Genomic DNA, 26,924 nt, shown 5'->3' with positions numbered 1-26,924 from the left:
CAAAGAACTGAGAGAGGCAGGGAGGAAGAGAGAGGGAGAGAGAGGGGGAGAGAGAGAGAGAGAGAGAGAGAGAGAGAGAGAGAGAGAGAGAGAGAGAGAGAGAGAGAGAGAGAGAGAGAGAGAGAGAGGTAAGGAGGGAATGACAGTGAGAGGCAGAGTTACGCAGCGCCCAAACAAAGAGTGTGAATATAAAGCTTCGGCGCTGGCAGGATGCTGGCTGGTTTTAAAGTCTCATTGTGCAGAGAGGAGATGACGGGGACTAATGGGCCCACAGAGTGATGGCACCGGTGGCTGTGCTGAAGGGTTAGCTGTTAGCAAAACATCTAAACATCCAGGCAATCAGAAAACACAACACATGGAAAGAAACATACTGAAAGACTGGAAAAAAAAAACATACAAACAAAAATGTATAACTAACAAGTACTGGAGATGTGTGTGAGGTTAAGTATTGCAGTATAACCCTCTCCACAGCCCTGTTTAGTGTGTGTGTGTGTGTGCTGGATGAGCTCCCAGGTGTGTTGTAAGAGGGCAGTCAGCTGCCAGGGGAGATGTTAGACTCTAAGGGAGAGAAATGGAGGGATGAATGAAGGGATATCTGTCCATTACTCTTCAGGCTGTCTGTGGGGTGTGTACAAACGCTTATGCACACACACACACACACACACACAGACAGAGGCACTAAAAGATGCTGGGCTAGGGCTGACTCGGTAGAGGAAACTCCACGGCTGGAGCATGTTCACCATAATCACATAAGGCTGGAACAGATACAGCTGCAGAGGATGGAAAGAGAGAGAGAGAGAGGAAGAGAAAAGGAGTGAGAGAGAGAGGGCTGAAGATAACAGAGAGTGAATAAAAAAGGATCAGCCTGTTGAGAGAAAGAGAATCCAAGTGATCATAAAGAGAAAATTGGATGTAAGAGAGGAAGAGAGAGAAAGGGAAGGAAGAGAGAGACGAAGGTTTGGGATTGAGAGGATACTAAAAATGGGGATGAGCCTGGCGACAGAGAGCAGGAGACGGAGAATAATCAGGAGAGAAGCGATTGGGGGGGGGGAAGCGGGAAAGAACGAGAGTGGTGGTGAAGATGAAAGTGGGAAAAAAAAGAGAAAAAAAAAAACCCAACTAAAAGCTCTATTGAAGATGGAGACTCCTAAGACTGGAGAATCAAGAGAGAAGAAAGAGAGAGAGAGGGACACATCTTGAGTAAGTGACAGAGGGAAAGATGGAGCGAGAGGAAAGAGAGAGAGAGAGGAGTGAAGCGCTCTAGCCAGAGAGAAAAAGGGTTTTAGCCAGATTAAAGAAGCCAGGCAGGCCTCTTAAGACCATCCGCCTAATGAAATATGTCAAAGCCCATAAAGAAACACTGAGGCCATTTAAGAAAGGGGGGCGGGGGGGGGGGGCGGAGGGAGGGGATAGCGCAGGAACCTAGGCAAATACACTGCATCAGCAAAAATGAAAAACACGCAAAAGCCCTGTCAATACGCATTAGCTGAGACGTCAACAGGAGAGGGGATGAAAAACAAGACGAGAGGAATGCTGCGGCGGAGAAATGGATCGCTTTATTTATCATGGGCCATGAGGGTTACTGGTGCTGATCAGAAATGCCAGGAAAATCATAGTGGGATAGGAGGGGAGGGGGTTGTGGTGGTGGTGGAGGTGGAGGGGGGGGTATCAGGGAGAAGAGGAGGAGGGCGGAGGTGAAGCCACTTGTGGGAATGCTGAGTGTGGGGGATTTGAGGTCAGCAACGGTGCTCGGGACATTTGTATTCCGCCGGCAACGGGCTTAGCTGGCTGTTGCAGGTGGGTTTAAGAGATCGGTGTGTGTGTGTGTGCGTGCATGCGTGTGTGTGTGTGTTTTAATAAAGACACACAGTAAAAAAAAAAAAAAAAAAAAAAGGGCGCTGGGGCTGTCTCCCAGCATCAGAACTAAAATGCTGGTCATGGTTCGTACAGTGTGTTTTAAATGAGATGCAATGTGTCTACATCGCTGAACCCCGCAATTAAAATAATGACTTCTCCAACCCAGCTACAGTAGAGCTGGTCAACTGAGCATGCACACTCTCTGTCAGCAACACTCTGATTTATATTCATACTGGAGCAGGCCAGAACAACCTCCAGTGTTGGCCGCTGAGAAGCAATGCTGGAGCAGTTATATCTGACTCAGTGGAAATTTACTGCTCCCATATCTAAAACTATCACAGCACAAACTGTTCCACATACAAAAGTCAACTTAGGGACTGGTGCATACGAGCTACAATAACTTTGCAAGCAATCTTTTCTGTCGTTATCTGTCATCTATCTTGTCGATTTCACACACTCTTTTTTATGGCCATTTATTTTCTATTATTTAATGGCATACTCAAAACATAATGCCAATCATGACATCATGCTTCAAATCTTTGTTGTCAAGCTTTCATTGCTGCTGTGCTTCTTTTCCACTGTGATGTCTTTCAATTTTCTGTTTTTAAGTCTGAATTTAGGAAGCCCATTTCACACATGGAATACATAACATTGCTAGGTTCATCTGTGCTATGTTACTCACTGTACATGTGTGAGGGGCGCGCATGCTATGTAAGAGAAAAGCGGATGCTGCTGTTGTTATTGGCGTTGAGTACAAGTTTCAGTAGTCTTCATATATACAGTTGTCGTTGTAATTATTGAACCAACATTGGTAGCAGAGGATGGCAGCTGGCAATTACAAAGTTCAGCCAGCGTTCAACAAAAGGAAGTCTTATGAAAGTTGGAAAAATGAGGTTGAAATTTGGGGACTGGTTACCAACCTGGAGAAGAAGAAGCAGGCCTTGGCGGTTGCCTTATTGCTAATGGGAAGAGCAAGGGACCATGCACTGGAAATCGCTGCAGAGGATTTGAACAACGATGAGGGAATGACTACACTTCTGAACATGAAGTCAGCCTTTAAGAGAATCTTTGGCAATATTTTGGCACAGAAAGGTGCTGGTGAACTGCAAGTGAGTGGAGATGCTGCGGACTCTGCCCACTACACACGATTTACCGGCAAGTGAGAAAGTAGGTCAAGTTTGCAAATTCAGATGGCTGTTCAGGGCACGAATCAACACGACAAATATGGGAGAAGAACAAGATGTACAGTCTGCCAAAGCAGATAGCGCTGGGCAAAGTATTGCCCACACAAAAATAAACATGCAAAATTGACAGAAGAAGAGAGATTGACCATTGTTGTTGAAGAATTGAACATTACTTTGTTGTCAAAAGAATGATTGTCTGACAGAGATCTTCATGGTGGAGTTTTTAGGATCAGCTGTGATTAGCACAGCTTGCACTAGAACGGTGTGTGGAGAAAAAAGGCTTGATCGTTACATAAGTGGACTAACAGAGACAGTTATTGAAAACGAAGGACATAAAGAGTGCAAGACCATTGAAGTTTGGCGATGGGAGAGTTGTTCATTCTACAAAGAAGGAGAAAATTCCAGCCATGATATGACAGACTAGATGTCAAATTGAAACAGAACTTATCCCAGCAGATATCCCATTGCTTTTAAGCAAAACTTCACTGGAAAGGCATAATTAAACTCACTGAAATCCTGATGAAAATGAAGAGAGACAACAGATGTGACTGAAAAATAGCCCTAGACTAGACCCTGATGGCAAAGAACTATATGCACAATATCTATAGCTACAATCCCTACCACCTAGTGCTCGGACAGAACCCAAATCTGCCTTCAGTTCTCACTGATAAGCCGAGAGGATCCGAAGAGCCCTTCGTAAACAGCTGCGGCCCATTGATGACTGATACGCAACAGGGGACAAAGTCTACTACAAGCAGGTGGATTTGTACAGAGGTCCAGGTGTGGTCATCGGCCAGATGGTGCGGTGATATTTATTAGGCGTGGGGGCACCTACGTTCCGGTACATGAATCCAGGCTTCGAAAGGTAAATGGCCCACAAGCAATTCTGGGAAAAAGGGACAATCATACCATGTTACCAAAGGCTGGACTTAATGAGAATAACTATAACACATCTACAAATGATGAATCCCTTAGTGCTGAGGATAACAGTGAGCTCCCTCACACATCAGTAAAGCCTAGAGGGGGGTAATCATGGTCAATCTGACGCAACACAGACACACTCATTCACTGCTTGTGAAGACCTTAGGCTGAAAACTGGACAAGTAGTTACATACACAGATAGTAGAAGTGGCCAAGCACACACTGTAAAAATCCTTTGCCGGGCAGGAAAGGCCACTGAAACACACAAAAACTGGTACAATTTGCAGTACACTGAGCCTGTTGTTCTGACACATCAGGGTCAGTTGACCTAGGACAAGTAGACAGTCTTCAAGTGGTTCTGTCTGTGCATGCCGAGTTATGCGCTGACTGCCATGAAGATGACATACTGTGAATGATGATGCCTTTTCGCCTGCCAAACACAGTGAACTCAGCAAATGGAAAAAGAACAATGTGTTGAAAGAGGTGAAAGATGAAGGCCAGAAATGCATCTCTATGAGGTGGGTATGCACACTCGAGGAGACACCTGATGGTGGTGTACCTAAAGCTAGATTAGTTGAAATTAACGCTAAGGAGCGCCCAAAAGACTCATCAACATGTGCCTCAGAGTCTCAAAAAATGATCATGGCTGTTATATATCAAAAGAAATGGCAGCTGAATTCCATGGACATTAAAGTAGCTTTTTAACAAAGTACAGAGTTAAACCAAAATGTCTACATCCAACCTCCCTAAGAAGCTCAGAGCAAAGGAACCCTATGGAAGAAGTGTTGAAGAAGTGTGTTTGTGTCCTTGCAGATGCTTCTTTGTATTGGTACAACATAGTGAAAGACACTATGCAGCAGTGTTCTACTGGCTGGATGACTGCAATGTGATGGGAGTCCTTGCTTGTCATGTGGATGACTTCATCTGGGGTGGTTCAGAAACGTTCTCCACAACAGTCATCCCTCACTTGAAAGCTGCTTTTCAAGTTGGACGTGAAGAATACAACAGTGTCAGCTACATTGGAATGGAGGTCGACTCTTTGGAGGATGAGATACAGGTGCAACAAAGTATATACATAAAGAATTTGCAACCCATCCCTGTGGACCCCATCAGAGCCAAACAGCAAAAGGCTCCTCTAAGAGACACTGAAACTGACATGCTAAAGTTGAAGATCGGCCAAATATTGTGGGTGGCAAGACAGAGTAGACCTAACATAATGTGTGACATATCCATCCTGGCATCCAGTACAAAGCATGCTACTATTCAGACCCTGCACTGTGCAAACAAATTTATCAGAAAATTAAAATCAGAATAGGTGACCTTGAGGTTTCAGTGCTTGGGAAAAGACAGCTCCCTGAAACTGGTGGTGTTCAGTGATTCCTCTATGGGAAACCTTCCAGACCGAGGCACTCGAGACGGACACCTGATCATGCTGATTGGAGAGAAAAGAGTCAAAGAGGATCAGGAGAGTTGTCCGAAGCACTTTAGCAGGAGCGACTTTGGCACTTGGAGATGGCATTGACAGTGCAGTTTTCTTAGCCGCACTCTACTCAGAGCTTACCACAGGTGATTGCACACATAACAATTTGCCCAATGTGTGTGTAACAGACAATCACTCTTTTCTTGATGCTGTCAAGTCCACCAAATCAGTGACGGGGAAGAGACTCCGCCTCAAAATCAGCAGTGTCAAGAAGATCATCCACTCTGGGACCATGCAGCAGATCATGTGATGAGCCACCAAGGAGCAGCTTGCCAACTGCTTGACAAAGAAAGGGTCATCTGTACATGTTCTGCTGAGGGCTCTCAGCTCTCAGTGAAGGGTGTGACGACTTCAAGGCTAAATGGACTAGACAACAAATACCTTTCTACCATCAAACTCTAGTCATTAAAGCTGCAGCTTTAAACATGTTTATCTGTTAAAGGTTTGAAAAAAAGACATGTTTGCTTCTTTTTCCTGTTCTTTACTTGAAATATAAACTTCTCAAATACATCTCTACATGTTTGTGCCTGAATCCAACCCAAAATATGAGTGGACATCACAAACAACCTGTGGAACAACCTTAGCAACTACCTTAGCAACCAAGGTTACAGAATGGACAGCCATTTGTGGGAATACACAAACAATCTGACATCATCACGAGGAGAAAATAGAAGTAACTTTCCAAACAGAGTGTTCAGAGCAGGCTGAAGCCCTGGCTTTTGACTTGATGGGAGCATTTTTACATACGTTCACCTCAGGTTTTGGAACGTTGACTATGTTCTACATAGACATCCGACACTATAACAGTAATCACAAAAAGCATGTTATGTCACGTTTAAAGCGATGGCTTTTTCTCATTCAGACACTCATTAGGTAAGATATACCTTGCGGGAAAGGACACAGCGCTTGCGTGGCATATTTGTGCAGTAGAGGGAGCAGTGATGTGAAAGTGACAATATCGAGGAAGAAGAAGAAGAGTGTTCTGTCCTTTTACAGGCTGTGTCAGTGATGGATTTTTAAACCGCCATTTTGATGGTGAAGCCTTAATTAATGACCATCTTGAGCCCGAGGGATGCTGTCACAGTGAATCCTCTAATATATTTTCTCATCATTTTCATCAGTCAACATTGTTAGAGAGCAAATTCTGCTGCCTGTTTTATAATGTCTGACGGTGCACGAGCAGACAATGACAGGACGTTAAGCTGGATCCCTGTTTGCTCACATGTATGTAAAGCATTTTACTTGATAGTTACTCATCCATCCATGGGATTGGCGTGAATGAAAATTGAAAATATATCTCATGGAAGTGTTATGGAAATGTTACCGGGGACTGTAAAAGTGACTTAGGTGCTCATTCAGACATGACACTGATATGTTAAACTGCCAACACATTTGCATAACAAGGTAAGTCTTAAGTACCTCCTAGTTTTGGTTAATTCTAAATGAACAGCTGTTCCTGCTATCAGAAATGTAAAATGTCACAATTCTTGAGAATGAAGTGGATATAAAGCAGTTTGAAATACAACAGTATAATATTACTCAGTAAAACAAAACAGTAAAACTGACTTTATATTTTCCCTTTAACCAGACTTCTCTCAAATAAAACAAGGCAGAACTGAGCACAGAGAAATAACTGAGGCGGAAGCCATTGTAATGCAATACGGCTGCTGTCAGCTGGGTGAGGATTGAACACTGTGGGCCTGCTGACCTGGACGGCTATAAAGCAGCCAGAGCTTAGACACTAAGTGCTTCACAACTCAGCTTTGTCAGCCAGGGAGTGGAAGGAGAGGGCAGGCAAAAAAAAAAAGAGAATGTTTGAGAATAGATAGCAAAGAAAGAGAGAAAATGAGAATCTTCACACACAAGGTTAATTTGTTTTCGTGTGTAGAGAGGCTTAACTTTTGCAACTGCGCGTGGCGACGAGGGAGAGAAACAGAGAAATTGGCGGGTCAGAAACAAAATAAGAAGAGCGTTTTCTCTGAGTGTATGCATGTGTGTTTAAGATTATATCAAACACTCACCGTCTCTCTGCCCGACCAATGATCCCACGTTGCTCTCATCCGCCACTAAAACACAAAAACCACACAGTAAATACCACATATTATTACGAGCCACACATACTGAGATACAGAGCGGCGTATAAATCACTTCAGTGCTGCTTTGTGGATGATTATACCAGTATCTACTAGCGCTGGTACCTAAATGACTCCTTGCAGAAGTATCAAAAGGAGGAGGGTTAGTGAGAGACGAAATGACACAGACAGAGGGAGGAAATGAAAAAGGAGCAGAGAAAGAGAGATATTGTGATTGTGAGAGAAAATGAGAACAGATAGAGGTGAGACAATGAGAGAAATAATAAAGTGAAGAAAAGGAAAACAAGAAGAAAACCCGCACGTCGTCGCCACCCCACCCACCGCCGCCTAATCTAACTAAACAGGACTGCGGTCGGCCAGCGGCAGCCGCCACAGGCAGTGCACGCCATGGGATACAATAATAGGTTTTCATTACGCTGCTATTTCTCTTAAATAATCCTTTTCATTTTTTATGAGGTCAATTTTCCCGGCGGACAGATGGGTTGGGGGGGAGAGAGAAAATGAGAGGAAAGGAGAATATTGGAGAAAGAGAGTAGGCTGATAAACTGATAAACAGTGGGGAGAGGGAGCAAGAAGTGACAGATGCAGGGTGATAGGGTCTGTCACAAAAACAAAAAGGTTACAAATAAAAACACAATCAGCGAAAGCAAACCTGAAATGAAAAGAGGCTGTTTCATAAAATCCTGCACAGGCACATCTGTAGCAACAAAGACAAATAAATAGAAATACCATTTTTGGTGCACATGTGCCAGATAAAATAAAAATGAAATACTTTCAAAGTTTGGGGGGGGAAAAAAAACTATTCCAGGCTACGTGACCCTGCCAGATACTGAAAAGCTTCCTTTTCTGTGGAGGAAAGATAAAAGTCTGCATGGCCAGCAGCCAAGTTTGTCTCCTTGTGCCACAGTAGAAGGCTAAAAATGTAAAAAAAAAACAAAACCCTGTTTTAACCTCCAGTCAGCTACCTTATAGTGTTTTACATATATATACGTGTGTGTGTGCACTCTCCCTTAACTTAACTAAATGCATACAGTATGGCTTCTCACATAAAGTAGCTGAGAGAAAGAGAAACTTAAAAGGAGGGAGAGAACTGAGCATAAGAGGCAAAAGAAAAGAGGAAAAAGGTAGAGAGGACAAGGACTATAAGAGACATTGGGCCTTATTCACAAACGGGGCGTACACACACACACACATCTGTGCTTAAACCATGCATACGAACATTTAAGCACAAATCCAGGATTCATCAATATATTCTTACCTGAATTTGTTCTTAAACAAATTTAGAACTGCCTTAGACCGTGCATATTCACAAATCATGAATGTCTTAAAAAATGTCCATAAAGAGTCCATATTTATTCAATGTAAATTCAGATCATTATTATTTAGATCAGTTCTACAGATCTACACATTTACTGACTTTTTATTTTGTTATGGGCATACTGCGTGGTAGTGGTGCAACAGGTATGCAGGCTTCACAATCAGGCTCCAAATAGTTGTGCCAATACTAGCTACATCTGCCTTTTCTGGCGTCTACTTCTGAAACTATTGTTAGCATTTCACTAACAGTAACGCTTTTCTACAGTTCACCATCACAGCCCTCTTTGCAGTGAGTGACAGCTCTCTCCACAGCTGCACCGCTCCAACAGAGCTTTCCTTATATAGAGAAATGGGGGCGTGGTAGTATGCTAATTACAGATAGCAGGCACGTGCCTGTCAATTTAGAATGATTCTGATTCATTAAGAACACAATTTGAGGTGCGCACGTGTCATGAATCCAATAGTAATTTTGCATACACACTTATTTTGTGCGCAAAGTAAGAACATTTTGATGCACATATTAGTGAATAAGGCCCATTGTGAGAGTGAGGGAGAGAGAGAAAATCGGAGAGACCTGGATCAAGAGACACTGAGAGACGTAGTGAGGCAGACAGAGCGAAGCAGAGAGATATAATGACAGAGAGTCAGTTCAGCTGTGCATGCGGTGGAACTGTTGGACCTGTTTTCATGGGCTTTGCTTCACATCCAGATTTGACCTCCTGACCTCCCGAAGAAGCTACGCAAGTCTGTGTGCTTTGGAGGGTGTTGGACTATCAGGCCTTGTCTCCCATTTACTCTTTTATGGGTTTGTACTGTACATCTACTGCACATGATATACTTAATACTGTGTGGATTGTTTCACAATAATGCTGCATAATGCTGCTACTCCATGTCAGCTCTTTCAAACCAGACAAAGACAGAACTTGTGTGAATTATTTTGTTTCTTCATAAAACACTTCATATTTCAGATACTACTGAAAGTTACTACTGGTTCTGCTCAAGGTTTCTTCCCATTAAAGGAGAGTTTACCTCGCTGGGAATGTTGGATCTCTGTAAATGAAAGAGAACAGTCTGGACCTGCTCTATGAGAAAAATGCTCTGAGATAACTTCTGCTGTGATTTGGTGCTATATAAATAAAATTGACTTGACATTATTGCTCACCCAGTGAAAAACATCCACTTACAAAGACTTGCAGTCAGACTTGCTTGAGAATGTTATCTATAATATTGTCTTATTTTCTTGTTTTACTATAGTCTACGTTTTTATAGTCGCAAGACAGTAGCCAGAGCCTGTGTCTCAACATAACGTGGCCTACATATTTTTTGTCATAGTATACTATCTTTGCTGTTAGTATATAAGAAATCAATGCATGCTAATAACAGGAAATGATACAATATGTTCACCAATGGATGTCATTCAAAGAGTACATTTGGAAAGCTGCTACTAATTAAAATTCAAAGAGGCAGCGAAATATTAATGTTCCAGGTTTTTTTTTTTAAGTTGTTTTGGAGCTGTTTCACCACCATCCACAATTTGCCCAACTGTAAGCAGTTCAAATGCACAGTACAATCAAAAAATCAAGCATACAGTACTTATACATGCAAGACTCAGAGCTTAAAGAGTATATGTGTTGCAATGCATTTGGGTTCTTGTAGGAAAAACTTGTCATTCAGGGAACCTACAGTAGAAAATATGAAGGTAAAAAAATCTTGGTGAGACCCAGTAAAGCTATAGCATCAGTGATTCCACTATTCATCTTGACATGAGCAGACGGTGTGTGGATTTCTTTGCGTGTGTGTGTGTGTGTGTGTGGAGGCTCTGAGTCAACAGAATATTTGCTGAGGCATCCAGGGTCAATAAAAGAAGCTCATCTCTTTCTGTCAAGTGGCGTTTAATGAAAGCTAACCTGCTCTGCTGTGCTGATAAAGCTCAGATACATGTGACTGTAAAGACTGGAATGTAAGAAACTCTCCTGAGGCAAAAAAAAAAAGACAGAATTTGTCTCTTTAAATACAAATCTAGACAGGGTCAGCATCTGAGGTCTTGTATGTGTTCAGAGCTCCTGCCTTTTTTTTTTTTACACATGTACACTCACATGGACACACACACACAGAGCTCTGCTAACTACCTTGTTTCAGCCTGGAGCACTTTTGAGAGGGAAGGGATGAATAGAACTTGAGAGATAACACAAAAAAAAAGAGAGAGAAAAAAAAAAAGCAGATTGAAATGGAGGATGGCCAGAGATGGAGATAGAAGCCAGAGAAGGGAGAGAGATAGCAGTGGGTATTGGAGTGGGTCCTCAGTGGGATGGAGCATAGAGAGTGTGTGTGTTTGTGTGTGTGTGCGCGCGTCCGCGTGTGTGGGCCACCCTTGTCCATAATGAAAGCCAATCAGCTTGGGTGGCAGAGGCGTGTACTGCAGGAAGAAAGCCAATCCACTGAACCTAATGAACTGGGATTGGAAATCAGAGAGAGAGAGAGAGAGAGAGGCAGAGCAGGAAGAGAGATAGATAGAAGAGAGCAAGAGCAATGAACTCATCGGTTGAGAGAGAGAAAGCGCTGCAAGGAAAAAAGAGAGATAAACAAAGATGGAGAGAATGCTGAGAAATAGAAATACATAGATAGATGAGGGAAGGAAGAAAGAAAAAAAAAAAAAAAGAGCGCTGACCTTGTCTGAATAGCCAGTCAAAACAAGAAAATTGAGGAAAAGTATCAAAAAGAAAATAAGAGATGAAGAAGGAAGATGAAAAGATTGGAGAGACAGACAGAAAGAGAGGAAGGAGAGGAGGGAAGGGAGGGAGGGGTCAGCTCGGGTTAATACGAGGAAATAAGCCCCTTGGTTCTCGCCTTCCACACACACACACACACACACACACACACACACACACACACACACACACAACAAGCCATGAGATTGGAAAACCCACGCCTTTCATTCACACACAAACAGAAAGCACGCACTCAGACACGTACACACACACACACCACACAACGTGTCGATCCAGTCCGTTGGAAAGCCCCTGGGTTTATGAGTTCAGGAGGTCAAATCCCCTCAGGCCGGGGATAATAGAAGAGGTCTACGTATCACAACAAAGAAATGTACTGATAAGAGGCATGTGATCGCTGTTGTGGTTGAGAGTGTGTGTGTGTGTGTGTGTGTGTGTAGTCTGGGTCCATGATTAGACTCATATGTTTGGCTGGTTTGTGATGTTTGGGACAACAATATGGTTTGTGTGCCTCAGAAAATAAAGCCCAACCGTAGAGTGGTGAGAATAAAACAAGAGCTTCTTTCACTGATGAAGGGTTTTATATATATGTGTGTGTGTGTGTGTGTGTGTAAGCTCACCCAAGTCCATGCTCTTGGACGCTCTGTTGCGTGGTGTGTTGTCTGCGTGATTGATCAGCGGGCTCTCTGCGTAGGTAGCTGTAGCCATGTAGGGCTGCTTCTGAAACTCACTGCAAAAAACAAGACGCAGTTGTTTATTATCAATCAGCCGACCGATCTTAACTAGTTTAGTGACTTGTGGGTTACATCACCCAAACACGTAAGAGTAAATGCAATTTAAAAATTCACCAACACTCACAGACAACAGATCATTCAATTTCCTCCCCTCTGAATGGCACGATTCAGTGAAACAATAGCATGTACTGTCTCCAATAAACTTACAGGGGGAAGAAGAATATTGATGCCAGATTCTGACCACATGAGATACTGTACACACACACATACACACGCACGCACGCACTGCAGACTTTCTAACATACTCATTTAGGATACTGTTGACAGACTGTCAAATAGTCGAATCTTGCAAAACACATTCTTACATTTAGTTTTACCAACAAATAATTCAGTGTTTTCTTCACTGGATCTTTTATTATGGGGTTTGACAGATCAGACTAGCTGTATTTGAGTGAGATGTCTTTTAGCATGTGATGCTTTAACACTAACAACATCTGTTTAGTCAAAACATGTAGGATTTGTAAGATGAAAACAGCAACAGTGCCCAGACTAACCTCATCAACATTTTTTTTTTTTTTATTTGCTCAAAAATTGCAAATACGATTTGACAAGACACTGACAGAAGATTTTATTCATAGACGAAGGTGAGTCCTAGTGATAAATCTGAGTTTTATATTAAAAAGTACACTCCAACAGTTTAGTATTGCACTTGGGGAGGGGACACACGTCAAATCAAAGCAGAAGAGGCCGAGATATCCTGACTTTAAGTCTAGTTCACACTAGATCCTACAGTTCCCATAGTGCAACTCAACAGCATCTTGTAGTTAAACACATGGTGAACACTTGTCTTTCAAACTCAGCCCCGGTTTGTAACAACAGCTCCCTGTTAGAAACTGGTAGCCTCCGAGCCAAAACTGAAGTGATGAGAGTTATTGTCTAAGACTTGACAAAGCTCCTCCAGAACCACAGAAGACATTACACAACTGTTTTCACAGGCTATTGTATCCCGTCTTTAGGAAATTGACTTTGACATGTAAAAACAATGATGCAATACTTTCATGCTCATTCATTCATCTAAGAAAACTTTAAAAAAAAAAAAAAAAAAATTAGGAAATTGAGCTCAATGACCATGTCTGATCAGAGCACGCACATAAAAATCCTTGAAAAATATTTCTAATGAGCCTCATATGGAATTTGTTTGTTTGCTGTGTGAATGCAGTATTGTTGCTGTTGTCAGTGTGACAGCAGGCTGTATAGCAGGACTTTAATAGACTTACAGAAGTATCATGGCTTTCTAAGCCTTCAAACTCCTACAGTTTTTCCCCCCTATAATGATATCACCATAATTACTTATGCATAATGCAAATAGGCTTTTGCAATTAGACCTCATAGTCTAAATAATGTATATGTGCGTTGGAATATTTAGTGTAATGACTCTTCTTTATCTCATAACACAGCAGCCCATATTAAGAGTGCCATTAGAATATAATAACTCTGGCCCTGTGCACAGTTTAATAGAGTGATGATGCTGCAGTGTTTGGTACATTATGGGTGTGCGTTATAAAGGGGGGGGGGGGGTACCTGGGGTGTAGAGTTAGTGCTAAGTGTCTGTTCATTTCCTCCACAGCGCCGGGGGAAGGCGGCGGGGGGAAACCTTCCTCCAAGTCTTCGTCGTCGTTGCCGTAGTGACCGTGGCTGCCGTTGGCGGTCGCAGCGGGATACGCGGCTGAGGAGAAACACAACAATCGAATGTTTATCAGAATGGAATCAAAGCTCTTGTTTGTGACAAAGGAAAACTTGGAATATAGAAAAAGGTGTTTTGTTATTTGTTCATTTTCACACTTTTGCAGTAGCCTTTTAGTTATTTGCTTTTTCTTTTTACCTTGATATCGCCGGTTACAATATCAAAAAGTAAAGCTGCCTGAGTTTGCTCTTATTCCAGTGCTGAACAATAAAAGCTAAACAAAAACTCAAAGCGTGCGTGCAGCTTGATATCTAGTCTTTAAATGTTTTATATTTCTAAATATTGTTCCTCACTTATATTAATCAGTTGTGACAAGACACTGCACGCAGAGTCATATGTAAATACAGACATCAGACACAATTAAAACCAGTTTGTCCTTCATTTGAAGATCAATACTGTCAATACTGAGCTTAGCAAGGTCAGACATTTGGAAAGAATAAGCTTAACATCAAAGAGAGACAAAAACACACCCCATGCTTGATTCACATTCATATAAAACTAAAAAAAACACAAATAAAATAATTATTTCCATACAAAAGCCTTATTCTAACTTCCTTGGAACTCTTCCTCGAACATTTCCATAAACTGTGAACTCTCAGACAGGAAAAAGCACATTTCACCACTGTAAAGCCTTTGTGTTTTAACCCCCCCTCCAATTGACTGTAACTGTACAGCCGCTCAAGTCTGATGGAGAGCTGACAGAGTCTAAGAGAGAAAAGCATCTCCAGCTCCCTGCATCCCAGGGGGTGAGGGAGAGGGAGAGGGGGGTGACGAGGAGCGGAGATAAAGAATGAATTCAAAACAGTTTGTTAGTCTTTTTTTTTTTTTCTTCTTCTTCTTAACACAACGACACGCATGCTGCACAATACCCTGTATGCAAATCTGGCCCACTTAGAAGCCATTTCATCAACGTAATGATTCCAAGGTCAGATCTTTTGCACATGAAAAGCAAGCGTCGCGTTCTGAAAAACATAGTTAATGACTTCCCTTTCTCTCGCTATAAATATGCAGGAGCGAGAATGAAAAGAGATATAAAGACAGAGCTCGAGAAAGATGTGACAATTTTGTAATGCAGCGCTATAAGATGCTTAGTGTGACCTAAAAATTAAAAAAAAAAAAAAAACCTCCACAATGTCGAAGCCTTGGCGGGGTGTCATGCTGTTCGGCAATCACATACACACACATGTATATGAGCACACACACGTAAGCTGACAAACACAGCGTGTGTACACACTCGGTCGCAGATAACGGGGGTACACAAACACTCCAAACCCTAATATTGACTATCTGACAGTTCAAATGGACAAATATTGTGCACATTGTGATTTGTCAAGTGTGTCTGCGGCTACGCGCTCACCACTTCCAGGGTACGCGTAGTTGTTGGCCGGCATCGGAGGTTGACTGGCACCGTTGATGGTGGGCTCTGTGTTTGGGGGTCTGTGAGGTCCTGGAGGCCCCTGGTAAGCATCATGGCCCCAAGGCTCCTGTCGACAAAAAGAGAAGATCAAAAGAGATGAACAGAAGTGGTTTATTAAGGGTTTATATGCAAAAATATGTAGCAAATTTGAGCCCAATGTGATTCATGAAAAATTAATGATGTTGACTCATACATCAAGATTAAAGTTACTTCTTTTATTACCCAGTAGGATTGGACTAATGTGGGGGTTTTTTTGTTTGTTTGTTTGTTTGTTTATTGCATATCAGCCATTGACTTTATAGATACAGAAAGAATACTTTTGAAAATCCCTGTTAACCAAGTCCTGCTTTCCAACGTCTGATTTCAAATTCAGATACATCTAATGGTCACTTTCACATCAGACTCAGTTGATTCAGAGCAAAAAAACAAAATGAGACGTATTAGTTCTGGTCATTTTGGTGTGACTGACTTATTACAGGCAAACCGAGAGGCGTATACAAGCCGGACAAATGACTCATTCATTGGATAGTTTTTGGTGGTGTCATCCGGCATCATCAGCATGACACAGACTTGCTTTGGCCAAATCAATTTCTGGTGACTGACGGCAAATCGTGGCACAGCATGTTGTTAATTTATCTTCTCTGGTGTCACAAAGAAATAAGTGATGATGAGTATCAGTAGACAAGACTACAAATTGATCTAATCTGACAGACAGTGACCAACACTTAGAAAAAGGTTAAAAAGATTGTACTCGACTCTAATCCTTACAAACCTTCCTCTAATCTAAAGTACTGCAGTAGCACTATCAATGATTATAAAAGAAAGGTCATTTCTCATGGATGTATTCTGCATTAATATTACACCATTCATGCCAACTCCTAATGAAACGCTTGAGGATGTAGCGAACACAGTCTAGTCAAACATACATGTGCAGTACTGTACTACACTAATTTTACACACATTTTATAGTAGTACAGTCACTCTTTGCAACCAATCAATTACTGTATGATTCCACTCAGATGGTGACACAAGAGCAGAGCTTTGGGGAAATATGAGCAAATTTAGAACAATGCTCTGAGGATTTAGAGGAGACGTGCTACGTGGGTGATATGACAAAGCAGTCAAGTTGATGATAATTGAGAAAGAAATTTGGCGAGTCCGTTCGCACGAAAAGTTCCCTTTGCTTCACGGCAGCCAGTCGTTTAGATTAGGAGGATGTTGTTGGGAAGTAGGAAGAGGGTGACGAGTGTATTATACATGTATGTAAAGTACAACTGGATAAACAAGAGGAAGGGCGCTGTGTCTGACTGAGATGTTAGAGACTGATTCCAAAACATAATTTAACACTTGGAAGCTGTTTTCAATGTGATATACTGAAAATATCAAATCTAAATCTTTAGTCGGAAAGGACAAAAACATATTATTGTGGAATGTGAATAAAAAAATGACTGGTTAAAAATATGATCTTACTGTACTATACATCCAGATCAGACTATATATAAATACATATTTACATACGCCTTTGAAAATTCTTTTGAAAACTGGTTTCAATACTGTGTAACTGCTAAAAAAACAAAAAAAAGAGGCAATTCTCCTCATGTGCACAATTGAAAACACACTAATTAAGATAATCCTGAAAGCACTGACAGGCATGTTATCGAACAGCCATCCAGCACTACAAAGGACCCCCGCCGCAGATGGAGATAGGGACTGGCGGAGCTGGTGGGAATGGGCGCTGGTGGAGGATGAAAGAAAGCTTTTTCCGGTCAAAGAGATGGGAGCTACAGCTGTCACACACACACACACACACATACGTACACACGTTTATTTAAGCGTGACAAAAAAAGAAAAATAATCCCACAGTGTGTACAATAATGAAAGGTGTTCCAGTATCTTAGAGGTATCAAAGCATTGGGTGGGGTGTATTCACAAAGTCATGGAGTCCCTGGGGTATCATTAGCACCTACTATACATCTTAATATATCACTACAACATAGCTGTCAATCACTCTCAGCTCATATACTGTATGTGTGTCGTATGTATTATAAAATAGAAAGTTCTGACAGCTCCTCTGCATGTGCCAGTGACACATAAGTCACATCATAAAGCCGCCATTCATCCATTCATCCATCCATCTATCCCTCCCTCTCAGTCTCCACAAACTGACGGCTTGCCTGAGGCTTTTGAAGCAGCCAGGCAGACATGCAGTCAGATATCTTAATCCCACAACAATAAGTAAACAGGGGGGGGGTATCTATCTATCCACTCGGCCCCCCCAACCTACAGCTGCATACAATAGGCTTAAGCCCTGCCTCACCCTACTGTGTCACCCACCCCGCCCACTTATCACTCGACTCGGGATGAAGATCAAGAGAGGAAAGTCGATTTTTTTTTCCTCTTTATTTTCAATCCTAATACCCATTTATAATGTTATGTTTATCTTTCTACTGTATTATTAGTCTCACTAGTTGCCAGTTATCTGTTAAGTTCTTTGAACTACACTAACCTGAATGAAAAGTGCTAATCAAATAATGTTTGATTGATTGGGTGTTAAAGACGTATTAATTGATATTGAAACAGTCTACAATTATGTTGTATTAGGGATGTTAACACAGCGGTCAAAAATCTTTCAACGTGAGAGTGAAAAAAGGAAGGACAAAAAAAACCCAAGCTGTTTTCATCTAATTTTCCAACAAAGTCTGAGAAAATGTTTGAAACATTTGCCAAAAATAGAATCTGACTCTCCATCACAGGCGAGGAGGCAAAGACATGAGAAAATCAGCTAAAAAAAAGGTAATAATTCTTTCAAGAATTGGTTAATATGGGGCAAGTTTTGTTTTTAAAAAAAATGTGTTTATAGTGCAATACAAGTGATCAACGTGGAGACACATGACACAGTACAAGGCAGGACAAGAGGGAGAACTAGACTCAAACAAACAAAAGGAAAAAAGCAAAACAGCAGCAATAACAACAACAACAATATAAGAAGCAAATAAAAAGCATGTTTAGCTTAGATTTTCTTATTGTAGTAAGCATGTGTGATGCCTGTAGGTGTGTGTGTGCTAGTGTGGGTGGGTTGTCTATGTGAAAGATAGAGGTGAGAGTGCAAAAAGGGGGGTGAGGGACAGTATTAACTGAAGGAAGAAAGAAAGAACTAACATAGCTAAAATGCTCTAGGAGGGCATCTCTGGTTGGGCTCCGAGGATAAAGAGGCACCGGGGTGGATCTGAAGCGGGTCGGGTCATGGACAGCTGGGTCAGAGCAGAATTCTGTTTTTATTTTTGTTTATTTGCTTATTTTTCCCCTTCTCCTCTTCCTTACTTTCTTTGCTCTCGCCTGCTTTAGGCCGCCACCAGGCCCGTAGGAGGTGGTTGACCTGTTGGAGGTCAGATCCCCTTTTAGAACAGCCCCCACACCCCTACAGGAGGGCTCTGTTCAGCTGGGCCTGAGGAGCAGCTTTCTCTGATATGGGGCAAGTTGTTCCCAGTCTTCAGTGTTTGCTAATGATGGCCAAGACATTAAAACTAAAGGTTACAACTAGCAATATTCAAACACAACAACTACTAATTATGCTGCAAAACAAGCATGAGAGCAACAATTAAACTTTTCTATATTGGGTATATATCAAATAATATATATTCTATATTAAAACCATATTTGGATGAAAAGAATAATAATAGAATCAAATTACTGACATTATGGATCTCTTACCAACCTAATTAACTCATATTCCACATATTTACACTACTAGTAGCTACTAGCAAAGCAGACGTGTAACCCACCAATCAGCTAACAGTAACCTACCAGTCAGACTGTAATTATAATAAATCTCAGAAGCTGGCTGACACAACACAGGGACTATAAATATTATTCAATATATTTAAAAAGGTTAAAAAGGTCATTACATCAATCAAGGAAAGTGTAGGATCTTATGGTGATTAGGGGTTTAGTTCATATTGTCCAGCTTTATTGGAAAACCAGCTCTAGAGCAGAAGAACGTCGAGTGGCTCAGACTGTATTGCTTTAGGGAGCGTTTGTTTTATCACACCGCCCCACGCTGTCACCAGACGGGCTTGTTTGGTGATGAGAGGAGGACTATGCAGATAGATACTGAACTTTGAACCAGGTTTTGATAGCATTTATCTGCAGGCTTTAGATGACTCAGACACACACACACACACATACTGATGGGGAGAACGGCTTAGACATGCTACAATAGGCAGGTCAATGGCACTAACCCTCCTGTTGTCACTCCTTCTCTCTCACACATACACACACACACACACGTTATCAATAACCATCTGCTTTAAATGCTGTGAAACGTCTTTTTTTAAGCTTCTGAAATAATCAGTCATGGTTCAACATGGAGCTGAATGGAAACATTCAACCTAGAAACAACAATTTTTCGCCGTCTGTCATGCTCGATATCTTCATCAGTACATCCATCCAGGAATTTGCGCTGCTTTTCAAGCATTAGCAAAAACACAACTCCTTGTGTGACTTAGTGATTGATTCTAATAATGCTCGTTGCACATTTACCACCAGGGATTAAAGAAACTGTGAGCACAAAGTGAGGAATTTTTTTTTTTTTTTGGGACACATTAAGGCGTTCATGGGGATTTTTTTTTTTTTTTTTTTTTTTACAAAAGCACTTCAACACAAAAGAGAGAAAGGTAAAAATAGGCAAAGGTTAACACTCTCCGCACAGTCTGATTTTTAACACATTTATCACATCTGACAGAGTGTTTTCACAGCTACATGGAGCATTCATGAATACTGATTCTACTCTTGTGTCAGTTTTCATTAGTTATTCCTGAAATATGTTCATTATTCCCTATATGGCTGTGAATGTGTGACTCCTGGTGTGACTTCATTTAACGTTTTTGTTGCATTTAAGTTGAAAGAATAAAGCATGTGATATAAATGTTTTTTCTAGGGGGAATTTTTAGTTGTTTCACTTTTATAATCTTCCTGCTTGGAGTGAGTAACGAGGGATACGGAAAAGGCAGAAAAGAAAAGAGACGCTGAGGCCAAAACAGAAGGAACAGGGAGCCGAATATCATTTAATAAACAGGGAGAGGAGCAAAGGAGGCTGAAAACCCAAAAGAGAAACAAATATAGACAGGCATGCAGGAGGCTTCAGATTAGCTTTATTTAACAGAGGAGAAACAGGCAGGTGAGACAGGAAAGCAGAGTACATTGTGCCTTAAAAAAAAAAAAAAATTAAAAAGAAGTTAATACAAAACTTTACACAAATAGACAAAACAGGAAAGAACAGATTCAGCCTTTACGGTCTGAGAGAAAAAACCCCAGTCGGTGTGAGACAATGATCTAAAGAGAAAAAAATAATAATAATAATAATAAGAGCAACAGCTAATTTTAGTGAGTTAAACCAATGTGACAGAAAGCAGAGTTGCACACAGTGGAGAATTTAGTATTGCACTTGCTGTTGAGTTTATGGGTAATATTTTAGAAAGAGAATTAATTAACAGTGTGTGTTGGCAAAAGGAAAGCTTTCAGCCAGATTAATATGCTTCCATACCATCGATCACTACAAACTTACTGTATTTACATATGAGGGGATTTGGTGTAAAAGAGGCAAAAGTGACGTTTTCTTTATGATTTCAATTAAAATATGACATCATATGAACCATACAGTGATTAAAATTTATATAAATGTATTCATTATTAGCTACGAATTGCAGAAATGACCTTTTTGACTTTTGCATTATCCTAATTTTTTTAAATGTATGATTCCAAATCTCTCTCAAGCTCTTTTGACACCTGCAAGCTAAAACGTCAATTGCACCTCTTTTGTGATGTTTACTGCAAATACACACACACACGCGCACACACACACACACAGTGTCAGAGTCCACCAGAGAGCCGGAGGTTGTGGTGTCTGGTAAGAGCCCGGTTGTGCGCGTAGTTATGCGAGTGTGCGTCGACGTATGTGTTTCTGTTTGTGTGACCGCGGGTGGGTAACCTGCTCTGTGTGGGCGGGTCTCCGTACATCTGCCCCGCCATCGCTCTGATGTTTTCGGTGTAAGCGTTACTCTGAGAGTTGTGGATGTGCGCACGTGTGGGCTTGCGGATGTGCGTGTTGCCCTGAGCGTCGACTACTGTGTGACTGCGTGTGTTATCGAGCGGCACGCGACCCTGCGTGTCCGCGGGCGTTCGGCCGCGTGCGTATCCGTGTGTGTACCCGTAGTCGTACCTTCTCCTGTTTAAGTTTCCCTCCGCGGGTCTGTTTAAGCTGCTTAGCGTCTGGCTGTGAGAGACGGCCCCAAACTCATACCTTGTGCGTGGACTGTACACATCTCTTTGTGTGTATCCCTCTTCATCATGACCATACTCAACATCAGCGTCCCTTTGCGTGAAGCCGAATGTGTAACCGCTACATCTCTCCCTTTGGTTAAAACCATAAGTGTATCTGGTGTGCGTCTCCCCTGGCCTCTGCGTGTAACGCTGCCTATGGCTGTGAGGCAACGGCTCGGACGCTCGCCTCCTCAGCGTGGGGAGGAGGGAGGAGGAGCGTTGAGGCGGAGGCGGCTGCTCCTGCTGGTGGCAGGCATCACCTGCTCGTACCTGATTGTTGGAGCCAGTTTGGGGGTTGGGATGATGGGTGGATGTTACATTTGTGGCGTAGCTTGTCGCAGGGTTGGCACTACTCATCTGTAGAGAAAAAATAAATAAATAAAACAGAGTATGTATAATTTCAAAAACTGTATTGTATATGAATAAGTGGATGGAGTGACTAGCTCAGCTGTTTTCATCGCTGTATCTATTACAGCCACATGTCTCAGAGGGGCTCCTGAGAAATTGAGCTCTTACCTGCTTCTCCTTAAACTTCATGTTTAATGTGTTAAATCTACTCATCCACTTTAGTTTTTTTTTTTTTCTGGGAAAACTGGCACAGAATATAGATTTTGCAAAAAGCTATCAACTTAACATCCAAACAAATCATACAGACTGACAGTCACTATCACAAAGGGAGCTTTTACGCTGATATTTTCATTAATTTTATCCAGCTGTGTTTACATTGTGGGAGGCAAAAACTGCATTACAAGTCTTCACTACAATAGTGAGCGCTGGGGGCTCTTTGAACACTGCTTATCACTCTAAAATTGGTTAAATTATGTTTGTAAAGATACTATGAAGTGCTTAAACCTCATTTTGCCAACCCACATATAGGAAAACTGCTTTCAATATATAGAGTAGAATGTCTTTTCTGTATTATAATGTGGTTGATGTGTCATTTTGCTTTCAAGACTGTGGTAGCTACTTATGAATAATCTTTGAATGTATAAGGATGTGCAGATGATTTCATAATGCATAAACATTCCTAAATGTTTCATGTAACCAAATTCATCTAACCAAACTCTGGGAGTCTAGAAATTCTAACACGTTGCCCCACATTCACCAAACTTCAAAAGCAAAGAGCTGCAGTGAATAACAGGGAACGCATAAAGTTTTTGTTCACATTCAATGTAAAAAAAAAAAAAAGAAAAGAAAAAAAAAATCCACAGTGGTGATTTCAATGCAAACAGATGCAGACTTTCCAATCTTTTCCAAGACTTTCCCTCAATTAAGCCCGAGCACTTCCGTGACCTCAAACTGTCAGTCACGTCTGTTAATGTTGTTTTCTTAAATAGCAGTCTGGTTTCCACTCCAGATGGGTTGTAATCATCCGACAAAATGCAAAACATGATGCAAAACACGCCCATCAAAATGTTCCCTGCCTGGAATACACATCTCAAAATTCCAATGATATTCCAAAAAAAAAACGTTTACATTAATGATACCTGCTGTACCTGTCTGGGGGCTCGGAGCACGACCAGCTGGATGGTGCCCCTGGCGTTGCCCTCGGACGACATGGAGCGTCTCAGCGTCTCCATGGCTGCGTGGTTGGAGCGTCCGACCAGCGATTCGCCGTTTACCGCTATCAGCTGGTCGTTCACGCTCAAACGACCGTCCTGTTGAGAGAAAATGACTTTACATTTATTGTCAGTATTTCGAGGGACAATCCACCTAAATAAGCTTAACTGACACTGATTAGTAAGTATCAAACCCAGCAGATTTTAATGTAGTAAGCACAAGAAACGCGGCAGTAACTGGTGTTAGAGGCATTTTGAAGACGTTCTCATTTGTTGGTGTCACTTATGCTAATGTCTGAAAAGTAATTACATTAAAATGCTAGGGTGGAGAAAAAAAAGGGGGGCGGGGTAAAAAGCCCAAAACTGACATTACATAAAAGAAGACACAAAATTGGTGACCAATAAAGTTTTAAGAGAAGAGAAGAGAAATTAGGAGAGGTGTGAAATATGTGTGTGTGTGTGAGAGAGACAGAGAGAGTAAGAGAGAGAGATGACAAAGAGAGAGAGAGAAAGCGGAGTAGAAAATGAAAAAGGGGGGAAGGCAAGAAAATTGTAGAGTTAGCAATCTACTGAGAGTGGGAGAGCCATGATAAATACATAGAGCGGCTAATGGAATAGCCTCCGTGGGCACTAAATCACTTCTAAGTGTTTTAAATAGCAGCCTCTTGTATAGAGGCAACACAGAATAGTGCCCTGGAGGGAGAGAGAGAGAGAGAGAGAGAGAGGGAGTGGACATGTGAGACGGAGAGAAAAAGAGAAAGAGAGGGGATCAAATAAAGAAAGCATTGGAAAGGGCAAAATGAAAAAAAAAGAACAATAAAAAGATGAAGACACTTTGAGACACACTCTTGTGTGTGTGGAGTCATGAATGGTCCATTATGGCCGGCTCTGCCCTTTGACCTCATCTCATTAACAAGGCACCGTCTGGACTGACCTCAACTGCAGACTGGGATGGCACCACACACACGCGCACACATGCACACACACACACACAAAAAGATTTTCTCAGCTGCATCAAATCCAAGGATGTCATAAAAAATTGATGTTTATGCCCAAATCAGCGGGTGTCTGTGATATTCCCTATTAATTTCTTCATTCTCTATGTAAGCAGCAGCCGCACACTACATGTAATTTTAATTTGTTTTCTTTAGCGTGATCTTTGAAGGGATCGTGTGACAGGATCAGTGATAAAGTCAAAGAATTTTTTTTTTCTTTATATATATAATTGAGGCCCCAGGCCCTGACAGGAGCCAAAAAAACTCTTTAATGGAAATAGGTTAGATCTCTCCATGACTCTTCCACATCGCCTCCCTTTTTTTGCCTGCTGTGTGATTGTATGTGTTCATGTGTGTGTGTGTGTTTGTGTGTCAGTCAGACTCAGGGGACGCCCGGGTCCCCTCCTCGGCACCGGCCTGGCACTGCAAAGTCTCATCAGGCCCTTCGGCTGCTTTTCATTAGCATGCATCAACATTGAGGAGAAGACGCACGCACACACACACACATATGCAGACATGCATACCCTGATGTATTGTGTTCCTGCTGAGTGTCTCCACTTTTCAATTTTCTTTTTCTCCCCTTATTCCGCATCTTTCCATCTTTTTATTGTTCGATACCGCTCATTTCTCCCCTCTTATATTCCCTCCCCTCTCTCGCTCGTTCGCCCCGCTGTCTTCTTTCAATGGGCTTCCTCCCTCCCTCGCTACTGTCTGTCTCTCTTCCTTTATGTCTTTCTTCCTCTTATGTGGTATCTTGTCCCAGAAACCTGTTTCCCAGCCAGCCGCGGATCTTACTGGGCCATTCTGTCGGAGCTCTATCCGCATCTGCAGCTGTTGTGGGGAGAAAAAAAAAAAAAAAAAAACTACTTCTGAAGCCACTTTGGGGAGCTGCTGTCTGGCCGTCCTGATCCCAGACCAGCAGTTTATCTACAACACCACACTTGTCTCTGCGCCTCCTCGCCGCGTAGTTGCAGATCTGGGAGCGGCGACAAAGGGCGCGAGGAGTTTTGACATGTGAGAGGGGCCAGAAATTGAGGCCAAGTGGAGGAATCTCCAAAGTGCTGAGACGGGATGTTTTTTTTTTTTTTTTTTCCTGATGCGCTCACAACTTGAAGTGAGTACTGAGTGATATAGATAAGACAGCTGGGGCGCTGATGTGTCAGGGCCACTCCGAGTCGACGGGAGTCAAAGGTCGAGCGGAGGGTAGGGGCTGCGGCCTCGGAGAAAGACAGGAAATGAGACAAAAGGGTGCAAAGGAAGAGGGCATGGGAGGAAACAAGAGAGAAAGACATCAGAAAGAAGAGTCTGGGAGTAAAAGAGAGGAAGAGTGTGGACGAACAAAGAAAGAGTGAACAAAAACAGAACAAACAGAGAACTCACAGAAAAAAAAAAAGCATTCTCGGTTCAAGCGGTGGTTCTGGATAAAACTATAATTCAACTGATCAGTTCAAGCCGTCTGAATAAAGAAAGCAGCGTGACTCTCAAAACGTTCCTTCTTATTTCTATTGTTTGATGTATTTTTAAAGCACTCTTTAAACTAAAAGGGCCTTGTGATGGTAAAAGCCTAATGAAGCATTTTGGGACTACATAGAAACATTTATATTAAAATGCAGGAACGACAGGTTTCACACACCATGTTCACGTTTTCAAAGCATCTAACTGCAAGAGTCGGTTTACTTTTTGTCTCCATCTCTGCATTGCTGCTCTGTTTTATTACAATTTAGTCCTTATTTGTGTCATTTTGGCCATCATATCTATCAGTAATGATAAGACTGTACTCAGGCAACAAACACCAGCAGTCAGGCCTTCCAACAGGTTGCAAATAAACCAAAAGCTAAGAGTCCAGGCCTGAATGAATTGCAAGTAACCAACTTCAGTGAAGTATTGGAACCTGTACTGAGGAATCATCTATATATACACACACACACACACACACACACACACACATCTAATTATGTACACGCCCACTTTCTTGACTGCACCTGTGTCAATTATCCAGTGCTGCTCTGCCTGGCAGCTGACACCAGCCTCGGTATATCTGTGAGCTGTCACTTGTTTTTACATGCCCTGAAGAAGACTGAGTTGAAATGCGTAGGCGCTAATCCCATTTATTAAAGGCTTTTTAATTTTTGCACAGCAGCGTGCCTTGCTATTTTTTGGTTACGAAATCTAACCTCTCTCTCTTTTCTTGGTCACATGATACGTCCTTGGATCCAAAGAGCACCTGTTTTTTGAAACCTACATTCGTGAGGTAGCACTCCTCAGCCAATCTCATATAAACCAAAAGCTAAACCAGATTATATAAACCACTTTATTTAGAGGTAAAACTGAAAGTGAGAGCGCCTAAAATAAAATAATAAAAACGTTTGTTTACAACTTGTCTGATAGCTCGTGTTTCTTGCCTTGTTGTACTTCTTTTTAGTGATGTCACCATGTTCCCAGACCTCAGAATTAACTAATGAGTGTTGATGAATGTTATTATTATTGCTGATAGGAAGGATTGTTGAAACTGTGAAAATAAGACCCAGGTTATGATACTAAAACTGGAAGTTATCTGGAATTAAACAAACTGGAATCAT

General features: G+C 41.8%; 1 protein-coding gene across 9 annotated transcripts in view; it reads right to left on the bottom strand.

Annotated features, from left to right (window-relative positions):
- pard3ba (par-3 family cell polarity regulator beta a) overlaps positions 1 to 26,924 on the bottom strand; it is a 163,752-nt gene that overhangs the window by 72,389 nt on the left and 64,439 nt on the right. For 7 of the 9 annotated variants that reach the window (XM_067583569.1, XM_067583567.1, XM_067583571.1 and 4 more), the window contains 6 exons: positions 23,279 to 23,449; positions 22,062 to 22,148; positions 15,414 to 15,540; positions 13,894 to 14,038; positions 12,199 to 12,308; positions 7,464 to 7,508 (listed from right to left, as the gene is read on the bottom strand). In XM_067583569.1, the coding sequence (XP_067439670.1) occupies positions 7,464 to 7,508; positions 12,199 to 12,308; positions 13,894 to 14,038; positions 15,414 to 15,540; positions 22,062 to 22,148; positions 23,279 to 23,449 (685 nt within the window). The remainder of the gene's footprint in view (positions 1 to 7,463; positions 7,509 to 12,198; positions 12,309 to 13,893; positions 14,039 to 15,413; positions 15,541 to 22,061; positions 22,149 to 23,278; positions 23,450 to 26,924) is intronic. The other 2 variants (XM_067583570.1, XM_067583565.1) reach the window with 1 other exon arrangement.

This window comes from Thunnus thynnus, chromosome 24 (assembly GCF_963924715.1).
Source record: "Thunnus thynnus chromosome 24, fThuThy2.1, whole genome shotgun sequence".
Classification (NCBI taxonomy): Eukaryota; Metazoa; Chordata; class Actinopteri; order Scombriformes; family Scombridae; genus Thunnus; species Thunnus thynnus.
This window is presented reverse-complemented; position numbering and strand designations above follow the sequence as displayed.